A 19,361-nucleotide genomic window follows, 5' to 3' on the forward strand; every position below is an offset into this window, starting at 1 on the left:
GGTTCCAAACCTTGATTTGTTATCCTGCCTCAGATTGTTCACGGCAAAGTTATATGTAATTGTTCATTGGCTAACACTTTAGCTTCAATAACTCTTACAGTTTGTGGTGTTTACCTCTATGATGAAGTGCATAAAAAGACAGCTGTCATTTACCCTCTTACCATTTGTTTGCTATGCAAAGCACACTAAGCTTTTATAGTCTCATCTTATAAAAGAGGCTCTTTAATGGCCTTGTCTCCCCTGCACCTGTTGCAATTCATCGTAATTCAGCTTCATGAGGCCAACAGACCTGTCTCAGAGGTCATACCAGGGTCTCTTCAGCTCCAGTGACATGTCCTTGGTTTGCTCCTAGGTTTCTCTGGGAGCAGTTCCTGCCTGGTAATGCTTATTGACCTGTTATCACCAACAGACCCACTCTTCTTCCTTCTCTTTCACTTCCTCTTCATAGCAGAAAAAAAAATCTATTAGCCAGGGCTATGATTCAAGACCACCGTGTAGCACTTTCAGCTACTAAATTTCACCCACTGTAGTTTACACAACATTCAGGGATACTGATTTTTTTCTGCACAATGACTTCACACTTCCTTCCTGTGCCATTTGCATTCTTCTTCAACCAACTTGTAGTTTTTCCCCTCATTTCATTACTAGCAAGTAAAACAAGCTCACCCCTTCTTATACATTAAATCTTCTAACATTTAAATTGCAGTAATTCACCTTTCCAGTGTTCTGTCTTCTACTTAGTCAGCCCCTCATCCATTTTACACCACTGGCGCTCACCTCTGTCTTCTTTATCTCATCTGGCAACTCCCAATGTGCCAAAATAACAAATATTTTTAGAAGCCGTTTGATTTCTGTGTGTCACATAAGGAACACAAGCCTGCTAGCAAGCATGCCTACAATTTTAAGTGCAATCTGATGCATAAACACCCTGCTTGCTAAATGAAAGACGAATTAGAGCTGAAGCAAAACAAACAAATCCTACGCTTAATTTGATAATAACGACTCTATCTGGAGCTGGCAGGAACTGCATCTTCAACTAGTTTAATGATTTCCATTTAGCAAGAAACCTGGCAGTAGAGGAAACAGCACCTTTTTAAAGGCTGGAGCAATAAATGCCCCTGAATTTTCGCAGGGAAGCTGTTTATGAAGGCGACGGGAGCCCGCACAGCAGGGGAATTACACGGGAATTCCCTAGGGAAGGGTGTGAACCTGTGATAGCCAAAAGCTGTTGGACTCATCCATCCTCTCACCCCCTGCTGGCCCCGGGATCGGGATGTGCCACACGCCCGGGAGGGAGGCACAGCGCCTCGGGGACGGACAGGCCTCACGCCAGAAAAAGCTTCCTACAAACAGCCATAAAACCCTTCCCGGGGATGCACAGCGCCTCTCCGGGCCGGGCAGGCCTCAGGCCAAAGAGGTTTCCTACAAACAGCCATAAAGCCCCGCCGGGCTCCCCGCGCCCTGCCCGTGTCAGTCACTGCAGCACCAGCCAGGCTAAAGCCTCCCGCTTGATCTGGCGGCGTGTGGGATGCGCACATATCTCGCTTGAATTTGAAAACTGTCCCCTCATTGCCCGGACATTGGTGCTGTTCTGTATTCCCGTCCCCTCGGTGCCGGGGCGGCCGGTGGCAGCCCTTTTGCCCTGGCCGGGCGCTGTCCCGGCTCCTTCCCTCGCCCCGCATTCCCGGGACAGCGGCATCCTGACGGCTCTCCCCGCCCCCGGGCCCTCCCGGCTCTCGGGCACTTGGCGGGATTCTATAAAAGCCGCCGTGGGACGAGGCCGCCGCCCTGCCCGAGCCGCCGGCACCGCACCATGATCAACCCCAACTACTACCCCTGGGGCTACGACAGCGACAACGGTGAGCCGGCCCCTCCTCCCGGCACCGAGCGGGGCTCGCTTCCCGAGGGAGCGGGCGGGGGATAGGGGCTTCGGGCGGGGATAAGGGGCTTCGGGCGGGGGATAAGGGGCTCCGGGAGGGGGATAGGGGGCTCCGGGCGGGGGTTAGGGGGCTCCGGGCGGGGGATAGGGGGCTCCGGGCAGGGGATAAGGGGCTCCGGGCGGAGGATAGGGGGCTCAGGGCAGGCCCCGGGCGCTGCACGTGGAGGGGCCCAGGCCGCTCGGGTGTCCCTTGCAGGGGCGGAAGAGGCGAAGCTGGTGGAAAGAGAGGTCAATGGCAGGGGGTCTTTGAATTAAATAAAGTCAATTTTCCTACTGTTGATGTGAATTAAAATTTGACATAGCGATAAGATCCGGCCAAGGCAGGAGGAGCAGGGCTGGGCTGCAGGCCCCGCCTGCCCAGAGAGGTTTGGGGTGCTGATGTCTCTTGTTCCCACTCCCCTCTGCTGCAGGAAGAACACTTCAGCATTGGTCAGGCTTTTTCCACGTGAACTTCTTGGTAAAACCATGATGATAATTAAATCCACCTTTCAAATTCTTGGCATGTCCAGGGATGCCTTTTCTCCTTGCATATGGCTGCATGGTGCTGCGTTTGAGTCATCTGGGTATATCCCATCATATTTCTAGCCACTACTGGACTTGGAGTATACATCTCTGGTTTTCTTCCTTGGCGTATTATCAGTCTCCTAGAAGTCAGTCTTGAGCTTGCTATATAAGAGTTTAGGACTTCAAGTATCCTGTATTCCAGCTAGAAATCATCTGGTTGCTTTTTATACACTGAAACTCTTTATAGGGCGTGAAGAGCAACCAGTCAATTACTTATTAATACACTTAAGTGATGTTCTGTACTTAAGCAAAGCCAAGCTTGTGTTAATTGCAACAAGTATAATTCATATCTCTCTGGAAAAGATTTTCATGATGTGTTTCTATACTTTTTTGTAGGACCAGATCAGTGGCACAAAAATTACCCTTTTGCGAAAGGACGCCATCAGTCACCGATTGAAATCAATAACAAAGACGTGCATTATGACAGTTCTCTACTACCATGGTTTGCTAGCTATGATCCTGGTGCAGCTAAGACCATCCTCAACAATGGGAAAACCTGCAGAGTTGTGTTTGATGATTCATTCGATAGATCAGGTCGGTTTTGTTTTCCTCTCTAACTGTCATTATATATAAGTGACTTTCTCAATCTGCATGGAAGAGCCTGCTCTGAATGTTCAGGCTGTCAGAAGGGTTCTGTGCACTGCCTGTGTGTGATGTACAGGCTTCTCTGACTGGCTACTCTGTGCTACTGCTGGGAAAGGTCTGGGTCTCCTTTCAAAAGTCATCAGTGAAATCCTAGGGAATGGAGACAACCGCAAAGAAACTTGGTACAGGGTGAATTAAGGTGTAAGAAAAATTTCTGGGGCTGCAAAAAGTCATTGCAGTTGTGTTGCTTTACAGGACGTGGGAGGCCCAGGCTTCATCTGTGAGAACTGAATTCCATTTTACCTATTGGAGATGCGCAGCAGAGCATCTTAAGTTACAATGCTTAAAAACTCTATCCATGTAATTTGTGATAAATGAAATAACAAGCCAGATGTTGCCAAAATGTCCTGGTATTTAATCAGTTAAAACTTTTTGGCATTCATGAGGTTTTGCCTTAATGAAGATTATAGGCCTGATAAATTTAGTTGTGTCAGGTTTAATGTCCAAAATCTTTTATCCACTTGCAGCTATGGGACCATACAGTGCACAGAGTTATTTCTTACCTGCATTATAACTTCCACTTTCTATATAACTAGGACTGACAGCTGTAATTATTAGCAGAATTTTTACTAATAGATTATTTCATTTTAAGTATATATGGGCAGAGATTTGATTAAATTTAATGGGTTTTTAACTAATTACTTGGGTTTCATGAAACAGGATCAAAATGTACGTATGCTGGACTAGTTAATATACTGTCAAAACTCACAAATTGCTGTGTGGTCAAGAGTTTTGTAACTTTTCTAGCAAAGTGTGAATTTTCAATGTTATTTGAAGAAAAATATTAATGTCAGATAAAATGATGCACAAGTAATGTAGCTTTGGCATATGAGATCTCCATGACTATTGCCATTTTTTACCATCTGTTGTATTTGTTAGAGCAGCATCAGAAATATCAATGGTAGCATCTTCTGCATTAAAAAAAAGTGTAATTATTGTTTAAAAAACTCAAATTTTGAATGGGAGGGAGTATCCAGGCATAGCAATCTACAGCATGGATGCAACACTCACCACAAAGAACAGAAAGTTTCCGAATGTTCTGAAAATTTTTTCAGATGAACTGCTCAGTAACTGTTGTGTTTTGATCTCAGAAATAAAAAGCGACTCTGCAAAAAAAGTAGGTGTCTATCTCAACTCTTTAAAGTCAAGAAACATTCAGTGTTTGTTGTTATGTCTCCTTTGTTATATCTCCATTGCCTGCAGAGTCTGTGGGTGGTGTTCTTTCTCTAATACAATGCTAATTGCAGGACAAATTCCACTGTGCATACTCCTACTGACTAGAACACATTTTCAGTTTCTTAGGATATGTACAGTGGCTTATTTTTACGTAAAAGAACCACCAGCTGCACAAAGCATACATATGCAGCAGCAACCATATAGGAGTGAAGCTTTTATTCCTTTGGAACAAAGACATTATTTCTCTTTATGTCTGTGTATGTGTCTGTCACTCTGCCTATCTGAATTATTTCTGAATTAACCAGAAAACTGAGGGCTTCGTTTATTTTCCTGACTTGTTCAGTTATAGTGGTCATACCCATATCTGTACTTCTGTCTAGATTTTCATTAGTTTGGATAAAATAGATTGCTGAATAAATTGCTAAGATGAGTGATAAAATTAATTACTTTAGATGTCTCCAAGTTTTACATCTATTGTATATCCTGCCAAGAACACTTGGAGTATTCACAACTGGGGACAGTCTCTTAGGTTCAAACAATTAGAGTGTCATCCAATGTAATTCAAGTATTACATTGAAAAAGGCTTTATTACTTTTATGTTTGGGGTTAGCCTAGTGGAAGGAACTGGAGAATTAATTTCCAGCTATTTATAAAGTCTGATTGATTTTGAGAATCTGCTACAGAATTGAAAGCTTTGCTGACAGCTAGAGTGCTGTAGGAGCAGTATCATACCTCTGCTGCCTATCCATACAGGTTAATGGATTCTTGTGGATTCAGTTTCCTGTCTTACCATACCCACTTGGCTGGACCTTATGCACTGTAAAATGATTGCAGGTGAGGGCTGAAGTCTGAAAATTAAGGAAAGAACTGGGAGTTAAGTCAGACCTTCTAGGTAGCTGGGCTCAGTAAAACACACTGGAACTTGGGTACCTTGGCAGCCTACCACTGCTATGGTTTTTTGGCCTGATTGGCAATTCAGATACTCTTTTAGATCCAGCAGTGACCCACTTTTGGTTTTAATTAGGGCTGAAGCCCTATTTCCACTATCAGAATCTGTTTATTTCTAAAATTCAAAAAATATTCATATCAGAGAAGTTTCCTGAGAGCTTCTAACTGGTGGGACTATTGTCACAATGCCCTTTGAGATATATAACTTCCTTACAGTTAATGACCCTTTGGCTTTTGTTGTCATACCTTGCTTAGATGGCTACACCAAAGTGTTTGTTTGAGAAACAGTAAAGATACAAAAATCTGGTAATGGAACCCAGACAGAGGAGCTGGGGAGAGATACACTGAGGCTCCATCATATGGATGGCTTCCTTCATCTTCCCTCTTTGTTTGTTGTTTTCGTTGGTACTTCCTATGGACATTCATTAACCAAACAGATTCCTAATTCTTCTTGTAGTTGCTTTCAGATGGGTGACATTTAAGGGCTTGGAGTACCTCAGTCCAGGCATACATTCTTACAGGGTTACCTTGGTGCTGTTTTCAGAATCGTTCGTATCAAAGAAACGTATGGCTTAGAAAATAGATGATGCCAAAAAAAAGAAAAAAAGAAAAAGAAAATTAGAGACAGTTACTGTAAGAAGTCAGGGCTTGTTGCTAATCAGCTCTTTTGGCATGACTAGGGCTTATGGCAGCATTTCCTCAAATACCCATTTGTGGGAAATTTAATTTATTTTAACAAATGAAATTTGGATTATCAGCTTCTGGTAAATAAAACATTCATTTGTTCACTGGTTATTATAGAGTGAGGACAAATCCCAGTAACTTTAATTCAGCCAGGGGGATGTCTGTCCATAGACATTCCAATTTTGGTTGATTCCTGCAAAGTGTTACTTAACGTCTTGTCTACTGAATTTGCACTGGAGAAAACCAGTAGCTCTTACAAGAATAGCTCCACTAAATCCCAGTACTTTTATAGTTGTGGTACCACTCAATGCCCGCACAAGGCAAAAGGCAGCAAAGTTAAATTCTTCCTTCAGTGTAACAACACATCTGTCAGTTGTCCTGTCTGCATGAAATTATTACGAACTCCTGTACTTGGGTACAGGGAATTTAGGATTTGGGCTTTTGTTAACTTTGAATTTCTATAGTTAGAATTAAAATACTTGACTTTTAATTCTAGTCAAGGGCCTGCTGAGGCTACAGCTACACAGAGGACAGTCAGTTTTCTGCCCCTGGAGGTGGGGCAGCTGCCCATTCAGCCCTACATAGATCATAAAAGAAGATAATTCGGTAGCTCACTGATGAACAGGCTCTGATCCAGGGGCACAAAACTGGCAAAGATGCGTTACAGTGGAGGTGGAGGTGGGTGGCAGGCTGACAGACTTCTGTCTGACACTTCTCTTTCCCAGTCTGTCCCTAAGAGCACAAAGTTCAAATAGAAACAAAAGTAATCCTGCTGCATATCTATTCAGTGCCTGCTTAAAGAAAATTTCAGTGAGAACAGAAGCCTGAGTTCCAAAAGCTTTTAGGAAACACATTTTATCCTGCAGTTAGCTGGTTTCAGTACAGAAATCCTCTTCTGAGCAGGGGCTTTTTTATGACTCCTAAAATGTGACACTGATGTGAAACAGCTGTGGTTTCTGTACTGCACTGTTAGATTCTATTATGAAGCAGCATAACAAAGGTAATGTGTCTTTTCAATTGTCATAAAATAGTGCATTATTAATTTAATTTCATTGTGGTTTACCAGCTCATTTGATGGATTTGGGAGGATGCAAGACCATAAATTCTCCTACAACAGTCATTTCATCTCATGTTTATAAACACAGCTCATCTCATGAGTCTGTTTTGTTCTCTGTTGGTTTTTCCGCCTGACTTTCATGGTATGCTTTTACAGCAAACAGGATTTCTGCAGGATAACTTTGCCAGTTTTACTTTAGTGAGGACAAATGACAGATGACACTAGCTCAGATTAACAACCAGACCCCTACAGAAGCTGCTCAGCAAGTGGATGTATATATTTGAAAAGCTTCTTGTCACTTTTCTGTTGTCAAGGGCACCCAGCTAGCTAAAGCAAAGTGACTGCAGCAGCCATCTCCACTCAACGGCATGACACCTTCATTTTGCTGTGTTACAGAGTGAAAGACAGGCTTTTCTTGCCTTAGTTACGTCCTTCTGTGCAACACTTGCCCTAGTGATTACTTTCAAAGTGAAAAAAGCCCATTCTTTTATTAGCTCCTTTAGTCTCATGCTGCTCAGCTGATGACAGATCAAATAAAGGTGAGTCTTTTTCCAGACCAGATGTCCACGTGTGTGTCCGTGTAGGATTGTTCCGTAACAGATCATTCTTCAGTGTGGATGTGTGGGGGCACAGAATTTGAGCAAGATAGAGGTGACATTTTTATGACTGGCACTTTTGGGTCATTGAGGGTGATGTGCAAACCCATTTAGAGTCAGTCTCTGAGCAATGGGATGAGAGTTTGCAATGATAAGGCACCAAAAAAGGAGTGAATACTTTTCTCGCCTGTCTTCCTGAGCTGGGCCATACATTCCTCCAGGTACATTCCTGCACCTGGGCCATATTACTTTAATGACAGCGAGTTTAAGGGAGTTACATTTTGGTAATTCTGCTGTGACTCACAGATATTTAAGGCGAACAATTCCTGTGTAATAATTGTCAGAAAAATTCCCTGTTACATGTAAATATATACTAACTTGCTGAAAAATAATGTCAAGATACTATATCTTCTTTATTTATAAAATTTTGTTCTATATTCTTTTTCTGTTATGTGATTGTGCATTTTTATTTTTGTAGTATTGAAAACAAAAGCCCAAGAGGACAAAGATATGTTTAAAATTTAATTTCCAAAGCACATGCTTTAAAAACAAAATCTTACTAATTTTGAGCTATGCAGACATAGTTTGGGGTTTTTAATATTTTAAATATTGGCAAACTTAATCCTTGTAATGGTTTTGTTTACTTTTTCCCTTTTCAAAAATGCAGGAAAATTTCATGTACTTACATTGTCATTTTATGTATTTACATGTTCAATACTACACACCTTTATAAAAGAAATACCTTTTTGTCCTTCAGGAGATGTTTTTTGCATCATTCTTTCTGCCTAAAGTGTGCTAGGTAAAAGTTACTGTCTATTTATAGAGGAGTTAAGTTGGAATGTTGTTGGCATGAGATAATGCAAACCTTCACCTAATGCCCAATCAAAAATGTCTCGCTGATGGCCCATTAGTGGAAATAATGACATATTTTTACCTTAAAGAGGATTATTTGGCCTTACAGATCTATTTTAATGGAGAATTGATGGCCTTGTCAGCTACTACTCTTACCCTGACTGTGTTCACCACAGTTCTGAATGTCTGTGGGAAGAAATAAAAAGAATTGGTTGAGAATAACAGCTTGCTCAACTCTTAATGCTACATTTCTTGAGATGATAATGGATTTCATCATTTTCAGACTCAAGGATATTTTTCTTTGGCATTAAAGACCTGTTCTTGAGACTGCTGAATGTTTTATAGGAAGGCTATAACTTCTATTCTCAAAAAAAGTGAATGAGAATTGAGCATTTTTTCAGTATGTGGTGAATGTAAAGATGTTCTTTCTATTTTATTGATCTTTTCAAATAGACCACCTTCCTTTACAATATTATTTAAAAATGGTGACATTATTTAGAATAGTATATACTATTCATCACAGGTTGAATTTTCTTTAGGGAAATAGCTTGCATTCTCAGTGATTGCTTTTCTGGTTTATTTGCTGCTTTCTTTCTCCTCTTCCATAAGTGGAGGGAACAGCCATTAGTGTAGAAGGAGCATCAGTAACTTCACAACTTTTTAAACAAATAAGTCATAGCCTGCAGTAAGATACACAATTTTGTAGTGGTTTGTGGAAATTTGTTTATCATCTAGACTTCAGTTGTTGACCTTAATCGTGGTTATGTTTGTGTACTTTCACATCAGCAAATCCTAGATTCAATTCAGGGAGAGGTTAAGACATCTAAATTTAGGTGTCTTCTTGTGGGATTTTAAAAGCTGGTGAGTTGTATCTAAACTGCTGTTTGAGGCAATGGAGTTGGAGTTCTAGGAGTCCAGAGAGCAATTCAGGTCACTGTCTGTTGAGTGTCTACTGTAGGGCAAGCAGAATTACTCTGGAGGCTTGACTATTCTGATTAGGGGTTAATTCAGTTACCCAATCACAGGCATCCTGTGACATGTTTGATAACCTAATCTATTTCCCCTTGCCTCCAGATATTGGTTTAGAATGTACAGCTCTTCCACAGATCCTGGGCCACATCTCTCAGTCCTATCCCAGTGTCTCTGGACTATTCCAGAAAGTACTAGGTGCACATTGATGCAGCTGAATTCAATCAATGATCCTTAGTGACTGTAATGGAAGCCTAGGCACAAAAGTTCTCCTCTGCCTGTTAAGTGCAGGTGGTTGCCTGACGTGTGGCTAAAATTGGAGATTTTCAGATCATAAGGCACCTGTACAGCAGTTATGTAAATACATGTGTAAATATTGTAGATATGTAAATTTTATTGTAGATACATAAATTTAAATGTGTAAATTTAAAAACTGGGAGACCCTTGAGTCTGATGCTGTTGCAGATTCTCAATTGCAGTGCTGAGAGGTGGGCCCCTTCCAGGAGTCTACAGGCTGCGGCAGCTGCACTTCCACTGGGGCTCGTCCGACGACCACGGCTCGGAGCATGTTGTGAATGGAGTGAGGTATGCAGGAGAGGTAAGGCTCACCACTTCTGGCTTTTAAACAGGGTGTGAAATAAAATCTGTTTCTGTTGTTCTGGTGGGACAGAATTCGTCATTTCTCTGCTTTTCAGGGAGCTCTTTCTATTTATTTTTTGTGCCTTTTTCTTCTTACTCCCATCAATTCTTATAAACATGAATCAGGTTGAAGTAATTCTCACAGCATGAGAAAAGAAAAATACTGTGTGAAACAAAGGTTTCCATATTCTCAGGCAAGTGTGGTGTGAAACAGCACAGCAAGACTGAATTACTCAGAAGCAATCCAGACTGACTAAAACAGTATTCTGAAAATACAGAATTATAGTAGAAGTATAAAATAGCAGCGATAGAAAGGGGTGGGAAGAATGAATTACCTTGGTTCTTTAACACTTAAGGATTGTAAAGAAAATGAGAAATGTAGACTAATAATATACATGAATGACATTCATATGGATTCTTTGATAGAGTTGCTGTAATTTGAATTCCAAATGGAATGAATCACATATCAATAGGTGATGTCTGAGCTGCATGTTCTACCAGCTTACTTAAGCAACTTTTCTTCAGCTTTAAGAAGAGATTCTAGGGGTTTTTTTTCAGTTTCTTATTCAGATATTCTTAGTTTATTTTAAAGCAAATAGTATAATTAATAATGTATGACAGATATAACAGATATAGCTAATATATGACTTTGCTGTCCTTTTTTTTTCCTCTTTTTTGGAAGGCCTCATTATCAGTCCTTGTTGCCTCAAACTCACACAGTTATGTAAAGAACTGTAAATTCAGCCTCTGATGGTTTGCTGTTGAATAGTGGGAAGTTTTGACATGTTTTTCTTTGTTTCAAGCTACACTTGTTACACTGGAATCCCAAATACAGCAATTACCTTGATGCTAAGAGAAGAACTGATGGGATAGCTGTTTTGGCCATATTTTTGCAAGTAAGTAGAAGCATGCAACCCTTTACATTGATACTATGGAGTTTCTATTCTTAGAGGATTAAAAAAAAAATGCAAAACTCTCTGGGTATATTTTCTAGGGATCCTACCACATCGATGGGGTTGACTTTCAGTAATGTATCCTTTTCAAGTTACAAAGCATGAGTCATATTATCTCAAGTGGTATCCAAAACTACACACACTTGTCTCTGCAGCTATTGTGTCACTATGTGGCTCATGGAATGGGGACATGTGTCAGAAGTGGCCCTCTGACCAACAGCAGTCAGCTGTCTTTTTTGCTAACTGGGGACAGATTTCAAGGACATGTATCTCTTCTAGGTTTTTCATGAACTTTCTCTCAAACAAAACTCTCTCCCAGGCAGTACATATTACTCATCATTAAAAAAAAAATCCTTTTAGGGGCATGCAGCCTTAGCCTGAAATATTAGCTGTTGTTCTCTCTTGTTTAATTCATACTCACTAGAGATAGAAAGCTGGATGTCTTTTTTGAGATCAGCAATTACAAACAATATAGCTGACCATGAAATCTGTGTTGTGACGTTACCTGTTATGCTAAAATTTCTGTATTGATACAGTTTCCCCATTTGTATCATAGTATCTGTTGGGGTACAGGCAGAGGTAACAGACAGAGGACATTGCTTACCAAGCTGGTAGGGGTGATAGGTTGGGTTAATGTATTATAATTTTATAGTTGATATATGTTTAGATGCTCATATAGAAAAATAGGAGAAAGAAGAAACCTGGTGAAGCAGAACTCCTTGCTTAGCTCACGGTTCCTTCTTTACAGGTAGGGGAAACTCCCAAACCAGAGATGAAGAGAATTCTTGAAGAAATAAATGCTATCAAAACAAAGGTAATGATGTTGGGCTTTTCATTATAGGGAGATTGCTCAAAGTCTCAGGAAAAAAAAAAAACAAACAACGACATCTGACTTTCTAGTTTTCCAATTCCACTCTGCAACATTTCCAGAATATATTTGGGAATAAAACCATGAGTAGCATTTCCTTAACATGAAAAATCCTTTCTTTAGTTTTGTATGAGCCTTCCTTGACTTTAGTGAGGCCTATGTGTTTGCGAAAATGAGTAATTTCCCCAGTCTTTACTCATTTGAAAACTAGGCGTAGAACCTTATTGCCTCAGTGGGCAGTGTCACATAAAAGGCATATTTAGAAATTGGTTCATTTAGTCTTAATATATAGGCTGCCTAATGGATCTCTGGAAATGCCACTGACTAAACATTTGTGTCTTAGATAACATTATATGAATCTCACATTTCATAGGCTGTCTTGCTTGTTATTAGCACAAATATTATAAAAGTAGTACCTGTCTAACTTTGTTGTATGGTGACCTAATGCAATATTCAATAGATAGAAAGAATTTCCATAAGAAAGGAGGCCAGAAGGAGAAGTATTTCTGCACAGAAATGGGTGAAACACATTGGTACTGGATGCTGCTTCACATGAATTAGCTCAGGTACAAGAAGTAGCATCATGGAGTTTTCTGTTTTGTCATGCTTCTGCGGGCCCATCTGTGAGGGTCATTCACTTCACCAATCTCACTGCAACATTATATCTCATGCAGATCTGTGCTTACTTTCCTCAGTTCATACATTTGAAATATCTGAGTCACTCCCTGTTTCTTAAAATAACAGAGCAACAAACTAATCTTGGCTAGATTTGTTGAAGAGTTTTCTGTTCTGTTTTGTTTTTATTTTAAAGGGGAAAAATGCTCCTTTTCCAAACTTCGATCCTTCAATTCTTTTCCCTAAATCTCATGACTACTGGACATACCATGGATCTGTCACTACTCCACCTTGCGAAGAGTGTGTTACCTGGATTATTCTTAGAGAGCCCATCATAGTCAGTTCAGACCAGGTAAACTTCCCCCTTCATTTTATTTACATCCCATAACCTGAATTTATTTTTTGGACAAGGAGAACAATCATTGAATTTGTGAGAAATTACGGGATTAAAAGGAGACTGAAGAACTAGCCCACATCTAACACCATGGTAGTTCAAGCCCACGGACATCAGAAAGCTTTTTAAATCAGTAAAAACATACCACAGCATGGATGGTAAGAGTTTTCTTTCAAAAACATCATTTATCAGAATACAAATGTAATGGGATTTGTGATTGCCCAATCTGTCTGCCCTGTATTGTAGATGGGAGTGCAAGTTGGAAGTGTTGAATTACATGCTTGATACCTGTTTCTGGAAGGCATATCAGCTAAATTTTCACAGACTGGAGCAACATCAGCTTATTTAATTTATCGTTAATGTCAAAAACTTCTTTGATCACTTACTGTAAAGAAGTATTTCTTGTTAATTTCCCTTCCTAATTTCTCCCCAATCCACTTAGAGGAATTTGAATACCCTCTTTCAGTACATTTCAGCCTATGATTCTGCTCTTACCACACAAGTCAGCTTTCTCATCTGAGGTTATGCCTCTAGTCAGCAGATTATAATGATACAATACCTCAAATTTCAAGGCTCCAGGATACAAAGCACCTGAATATTAGTCAAGGGACTGACATATTAGGTAAATATTATATTTAGACACATAACTTTTAATTTTAGGGTTTCAGGATAATATATTTAGTGTATTCATTGATGCACATGTTATCACAAAAAGAAAAGATTTTTATTTTCTAGTACTTTGTATTTAAGTGGCTCTTTATCTTTTAAGTAATACAACTCAGGTATAATGAGAATCTTACCTGGCAATAGATGAAATATGGTAATGTGTTCATATAACTTGCCTCTTCATTTTCAGAGCTTATTGAATTGCTCTGCCTCCTGTTTCCTTGTCCATACAAAAATTAAAATATGGGGGCTATTTTAAAGTGGGTACTTATGTGAAAAATACAAATATGATCTGACTGGTTTCCACAAAATGAATCATCATAGATGTTTATATTACAGAACATCAGCTACAGATTATATTAGGAAAAATGCATTCATTATTGAGCATCTATGATTAAAAATGCACTTTTAAAGAAATAACTAATCACATTATTAACCCAGCTTCATGAAAAGATTTTTTTTGACTACGGTTGTGTTTGGGTCATGTTTTTTTTCTCAGCTGTTCTAAAATTAGTGAGTTTTGGGAAACATACAGACTGTTCTTTAACTATCCCTCCTGTGGAAAAAATGAAGCATTTAAGTTAAAGATGAAATTACTACGTAAAGATGAGACATTGGCTCTTACCCTGAGGTAGCTGCTTTTCAGGCAGAATTGGCAGCATGTGTGAGTTATTGTCTAGAAATACAATAGAAATACTTCCCTCACTCCAGAGTGCCTGCACTCTAAATAATGTCTTCATAAGAGGATTGTATTGCCAATTATTTCTAATCCTAGACAGTGTAGTACCATGGCAGCCTCATTAATAGTGATTATTTTAAGTGTGTGTGCATTTGTGGTGGATTTCTTGGATGCTTCTGCAGCCAGATGGTAACTGTGTATTAGCCACAAGGGGAAGTGCAGTCGCTGCAAATCAGTGCTCTGCAGGAAAATCAATTCACCAGAAATCCCAGTGAGATACAGTGTGGGTGGCCTAGCTGCTCAGATTACTTTTAATGAAAGAACAGGAATTTAACTGTGGAACAACTTTGTCTAATTGCAGACTAATTTTTACATCTTTATGTAATCGTAGCCTGAATACATGTTGGTTTTTTACTGAGTAGAGCACATCTTTCACAAATAATAAACCTCAGCAGTCTTCTCCAATAGTAATTCATCAGTGATGAATGATTTTCATCTCTTCCTGTACAAATCATTCTTCATCTGAAATTTAATTTCAGAATATTAATCCATTGGATGCATATTATGCTGGTTATAAATGTGACCTCATCATTTTTCAGGCAGACTGAGATGGCTAGCTTTTCTGAGCTGTTCAGTGAGGAGTAATGTTGAGATGCCCGAGCTGGCTCAGTCCATAAAGTGGAATGAGTTTAATCACAGTGAGCCCAGGTTTTACAACCTAGACAGAAGTTCTGCTTGCATTGGCTTTGAAAGTATCTACTCTTCTGTACTGAAGAGTAGATATATCAGCGTGTTGAAGCTCCTGGCGAACAAAGATGATGCGTGTCCTGCATGGGGCTACGTGTCCAGGTTTACATGGGAAATGTGTGCATGATTTTCACAGTAAGTCATTCAAACAGGGACAGGTTCAAGTGTCTGAATCACAGCCGATGTGCTTTTGGTCTAGTGTTGTGCATAGTAGTGACAACAAATGAACACAGGGTAGCTGTATACGTGTTGCGTCCTTTGAAAATCAGAAAGCCGTAGAGAAAGATTGTTAAACAGTTTTGATGTGTATGAAAAATCCTTCATATGGCATCCCTCAAAAAAGGAAACATACCTTGTTATGGCCAAGGAGAGTCAAGCTGCAGACCTTGTTTACCCACTATTTGAAACCTTGACCAAGTCTTTAGCAGATTTAAATTCCAATTCCTGTTATTAATAATGAACTTCTTGTGTCACTGCAGCAAAATATACCCTCTGCTGCAGACCTGCCGTGGAAATGAACAATTTATAATTCAGCTTTAAATTTATAATTCAGCATTTATAATTCAGCTTTAAAACCTGATAATTCTAAAGGATTCTTAACAATCAGGCACTAAGACAGGGCTAGAGTAGGTGAGGTTTATTATAGCACATGCCACTGTTTTCACATTTTTTGAGTACTTCCCACAGTTTCTGTGGCTGTACACAGTTCTGTCGACAGTACCTAAATGACACTATTTTTCACAATCCTGTTCAAATAGGACCCATTTGCCTGTTTTGAATATTCCTAAGAATATCACTGCTAGAAAAAGAACAGAGTACATTTCTTGTAGTGGTGAAGGACATCTTTACAACTTTGAAGGAGACTTTTTTCCACAGCTGGACCAGCCTCCTTAGTTTAATTGTTGGGCTGTAGATTTGATCTCAAAGGATTTCCATCAGGACAGTTGAATTTTTGCTCTTCTGCAGATGGCGAAGCTGCGCAGCCTCTCCAAGAACGCGGAGAACGAGCCGAATCACCCCTTGGTTGACAACTGGCGCCCAACTCAGCCGCGCTACTTCAGGATGGTGAGCGCGTCCTTCCTCTAGGACGTGGCTCCCGTTGGGTGGCTCTGACAGAGGCAGCCTCTGGAAACAAGAGGTGTTTTTGTTTTGTGTCCTTTGCTGCATTTACACAGAACTCCACCTGTAGGTCTGGAGGCTGAGACTTGAGCTGTGGAATGAGAATTTCACTTTTAGAGGGCAACTTTTATTTAGGCAAATCCGACTGTTAAAGTGGAAGTAGAGAATCTGGTTCTTCATAACTGCTTTAACATTAGCTTTTGTTAATGGTTCAAAGGAAGAAAGAAGATGCTACTAATAATTACAAGACAATTTCCTATTGTGCACATGTCCCTTGATGCTTTTTGATTGCATGCTAAAGAGGTTTCAGTTAAGAGAAATAATTGTTTTCACCATTAAAGACATATTTTTCAGTAGATGCTTTCAGCATTATCCATATCCAGCTCTGAGCTGTACCAGTTAATCCACAAAGCATTCTTGGAAATTATAAACTCTTTTGGTCTTTGGTATGTAAAATATGAAAGGATAGGAAATTGTGTTATAATCATTGATAAAGAGCTAAACCTTTACTTTCTTAAAACAATGGACAGGTGAAACAGAGATCTGTTCTGAAAATTGTATTCACTAAGTTATATAGTTAAAACTATGGGAAGGGGGAAGAGCTATTTCTTTTTGTGTCACAACTGGTTCCCTTTATTAAAAGACTAATTTCCATTTTAATATTGTAGCAGTCAAGGTGACATAAATTTTGTGAAGTTGGTCTTTGTATCCTTCTTATATATTTTATTCATGTATGCAAATAGCTTTTCTGTGTAAAAAGAGTCCTTAGTCTTTTTACTTTTTTTGAGACAAATTCTCATTTCATGTACAATTTAATCAATCCTGCTGCCAATGAAATTTGTGCATAAACATCTGAAATCACAGTTGGACTCTTATTTAAAATGCAATTGACCAATGTGTTCTTGTCTCTTGTTTTGGCACAAAGAACAATGAAACAGGATTGTAAGCCTCTAACTGAAATAATACTTTTCTGCATTAAAAAATCCAACAGTAATAAATACATTTACTTAAGACTTTTGTTCTGTAGTTTTTTACTATTTAAAAACATGTAAGAGTAATAGAATTTTAAAGCAAGATCTGTCAGTGTCCTCCGTATTATATCTTAATAGAAACTGATGATGCCTAGTATCTTTTTCAGATGTTTGTTTGAACTAGAAGAGTACTGATTTCACATGGCACCTAAATAGCTATGTCCTTGAGACATCCACATCTTTTCTTTTAGTGAGATCATCTCTATTCTGACAATGGCTTTCTTGCAACATCATATGAATCAACTTAATCAACTTCACAAGTTGATTGCAGAGTGGAAAAGTTCAGTCTATATCCAAACTCACTAAAACCGAAAGGTAATTTACCATTGAGCTCAGGAAACACAAAGCAGGTGCTGCTCTGGCAGTGGCTGGATTCTTGGCTGCCATCTTCTGCAGTTGGAGGACATTGCTGAGCTTTTGATGGGACGGGGTTATGTTCCTTCATTACAAAAAGGAAAATTGAAGCAAAAATTGATTCTTCAAAGCGGTTGGTTTGTTGTGAGTGAGTTACGAGGTAAACTTGTTTTATAAGGTGCTTTACTAAACTGAGTTGCATATTCTAGATTAGGGTTGTTTTTGTTTTTTTTTTAATCTTGCAATTTATGGTATTGCAAATATGGAACATGTAATCTGAGGGGTTATTAACGATATGGCGGTTTCCCAGTTATGCTTTGCAGAGGAGCTGTCTGGGTGCTATAAATGCAGCTGAGGTAAGCCTCATCCTCCAGAGCCATGTTTATTAATTTAGAAACTTAAAAGTTGAAGTAATCTCTTGGAAGAGTAATTTGACTCTTCCATGCAGTTGATTTCATTTTATCTGTATTTATAATTAGTAAAAAAGCAGACTAAATTCAGCCCAGGAGAGTTGCAGATAGGAGGAAGTGGAATAATAATGAAAAAAGGTTTTGGCAGTTGTTTTACAGACCCTATCCCTGTGTTCAGGAACTGACGGAAGTAAAGATGACAGATCTAGAAAACAATGGAACAGCAGGCATCAGGGGAAAAATGGAAAGAGTAGGAGTAGAAGGAAAATAAAAAGCCGAAGAATGGGGGTGGGGGGTGCTTCAGGGACCTTGTGAATCACAAACACAGCTGTAAGCTGAACATATGAGGAGATTAGGGAGAGTTTTGAGGGCAGCAGGAAGAAATGTGGGGTGCTGTGAGTTAGCATTTAGAATGTGCTCGTGGATCTTGCAATTTTCTGCTCTCTCTGGCTGTGTTCATTGTTATTCTGCAGAGGTTACCCCTTGCTTTGCAGCTTTTCCCAAGTACAAGAAGAATTAATCACTGGTATGACTGAATTCAGATCATGTGGTAGTAACATCCATTATACCTCACTTCTTACCTTCACACTCCCACTATGTGGCCTAACTGCACTGCAGGAGCAGGGAGCACTGGGTTCAGAACTACCCGGTATAAAGGAAAGACATACAATTTTCATCTTGGTGGGGTAGAGCACAACAAATTACTACTGTAATTGACTTTTATACCATTATATTGCCTGACTACACTTGGTGACATCAGTGCTAATTAGGAACAGCCCCTCTGAAACAGAAATGAGACACACAGCCACACTGCACAGCTCATTGGCAAACCCTTCTCCAAGTTACTTATCTTCTTCAGAGGTCAGAAATGAATGACATGGCCATGCTCTGTGGCACCGTGAATCTTCCTGAAACTCAAAAGATTTTAATGGTATGGCTCTACCTGCATCTGTGTCACTGACAGTCTTGAACATGAGCAAGAAGATGCTGTGGAATGAAATGGTAACTGCAGTAGCACCAGAGATATGCTCTTCAACAATTAACTTTAGATAGGATCTCCCCTTCTAAACTTCATCAAACTAAAAGATATCCAGGGTAAATGTGTGGAGAGTCACACATTTCTCATTGGGAGACTTTTCTCTAGCCCCAATATGTTAATCACAGAAGTTAGCCCTGGATTTCCTGTCTGCAGCTGGGCAGGAAACCATCAACCTGCAGTCTCACTTTGTGAAGCTGTCTGAGGCAGGCAAGAGGAGGCAGATAGAGGTAATCTAAAATTTTAAATAAAGATAGACATAGGTTTTAGTGATGAAGAAGAATCAAAATTCAGGTGGTGGATATTTCTGAAGAATTTAGACTCATTGAATCTTTAGAGCAGGACAAAATTTGATTAAATCTGAATTATATCTGAATTTACGCCTATTCTCTTTTTCATTAGAGTAATTATAGGAAAATG

The 19,361-nt window shown here is 39.5% G+C and overlaps 1 protein-coding gene across 1 annotated transcript; it reads left to right on the plus strand.

Moving 5' to 3' along the window:
* Positions 1 to 1,798: 1,798 nt before the first annotated feature.
* On the plus strand, positions 1,799 to 16,077 carry LOC310918989 (carbonic anhydrase 3-like; the record flags this gene model as incomplete). The annotated part of the gene is made up of 7 exons (XM_083878073.1): positions 1,799 to 1,859; positions 2,840 to 3,037; positions 9,910 to 10,028; positions 10,873 to 10,965; positions 11,771 to 11,836; positions 12,702 to 12,857; positions 15,958 to 16,077. The coding sequence occupies exons 1-7, from the start codon at positions 1,814 to 1,816 to the stop codon at positions 16,075 to 16,077; spliced, it is 798 nt and encodes a 265-aa protein (XP_083734199.1). The 5' UTR covers positions 1,799 to 1,813.
* Between the last annotated feature and the right edge of the window lie 3,284 nt (positions 16,078 to 19,361).

The sequence above is a fragment of the Zosterops lateralis genome (assembly GCF_965231275.1).
Source record: "Zosterops lateralis genome assembly, chromosome: 1".
Taxonomy (NCBI): domain Eukaryota; kingdom Metazoa; phylum Chordata; class Aves; order Passeriformes; family Zosteropidae; genus Zosterops; species Zosterops lateralis.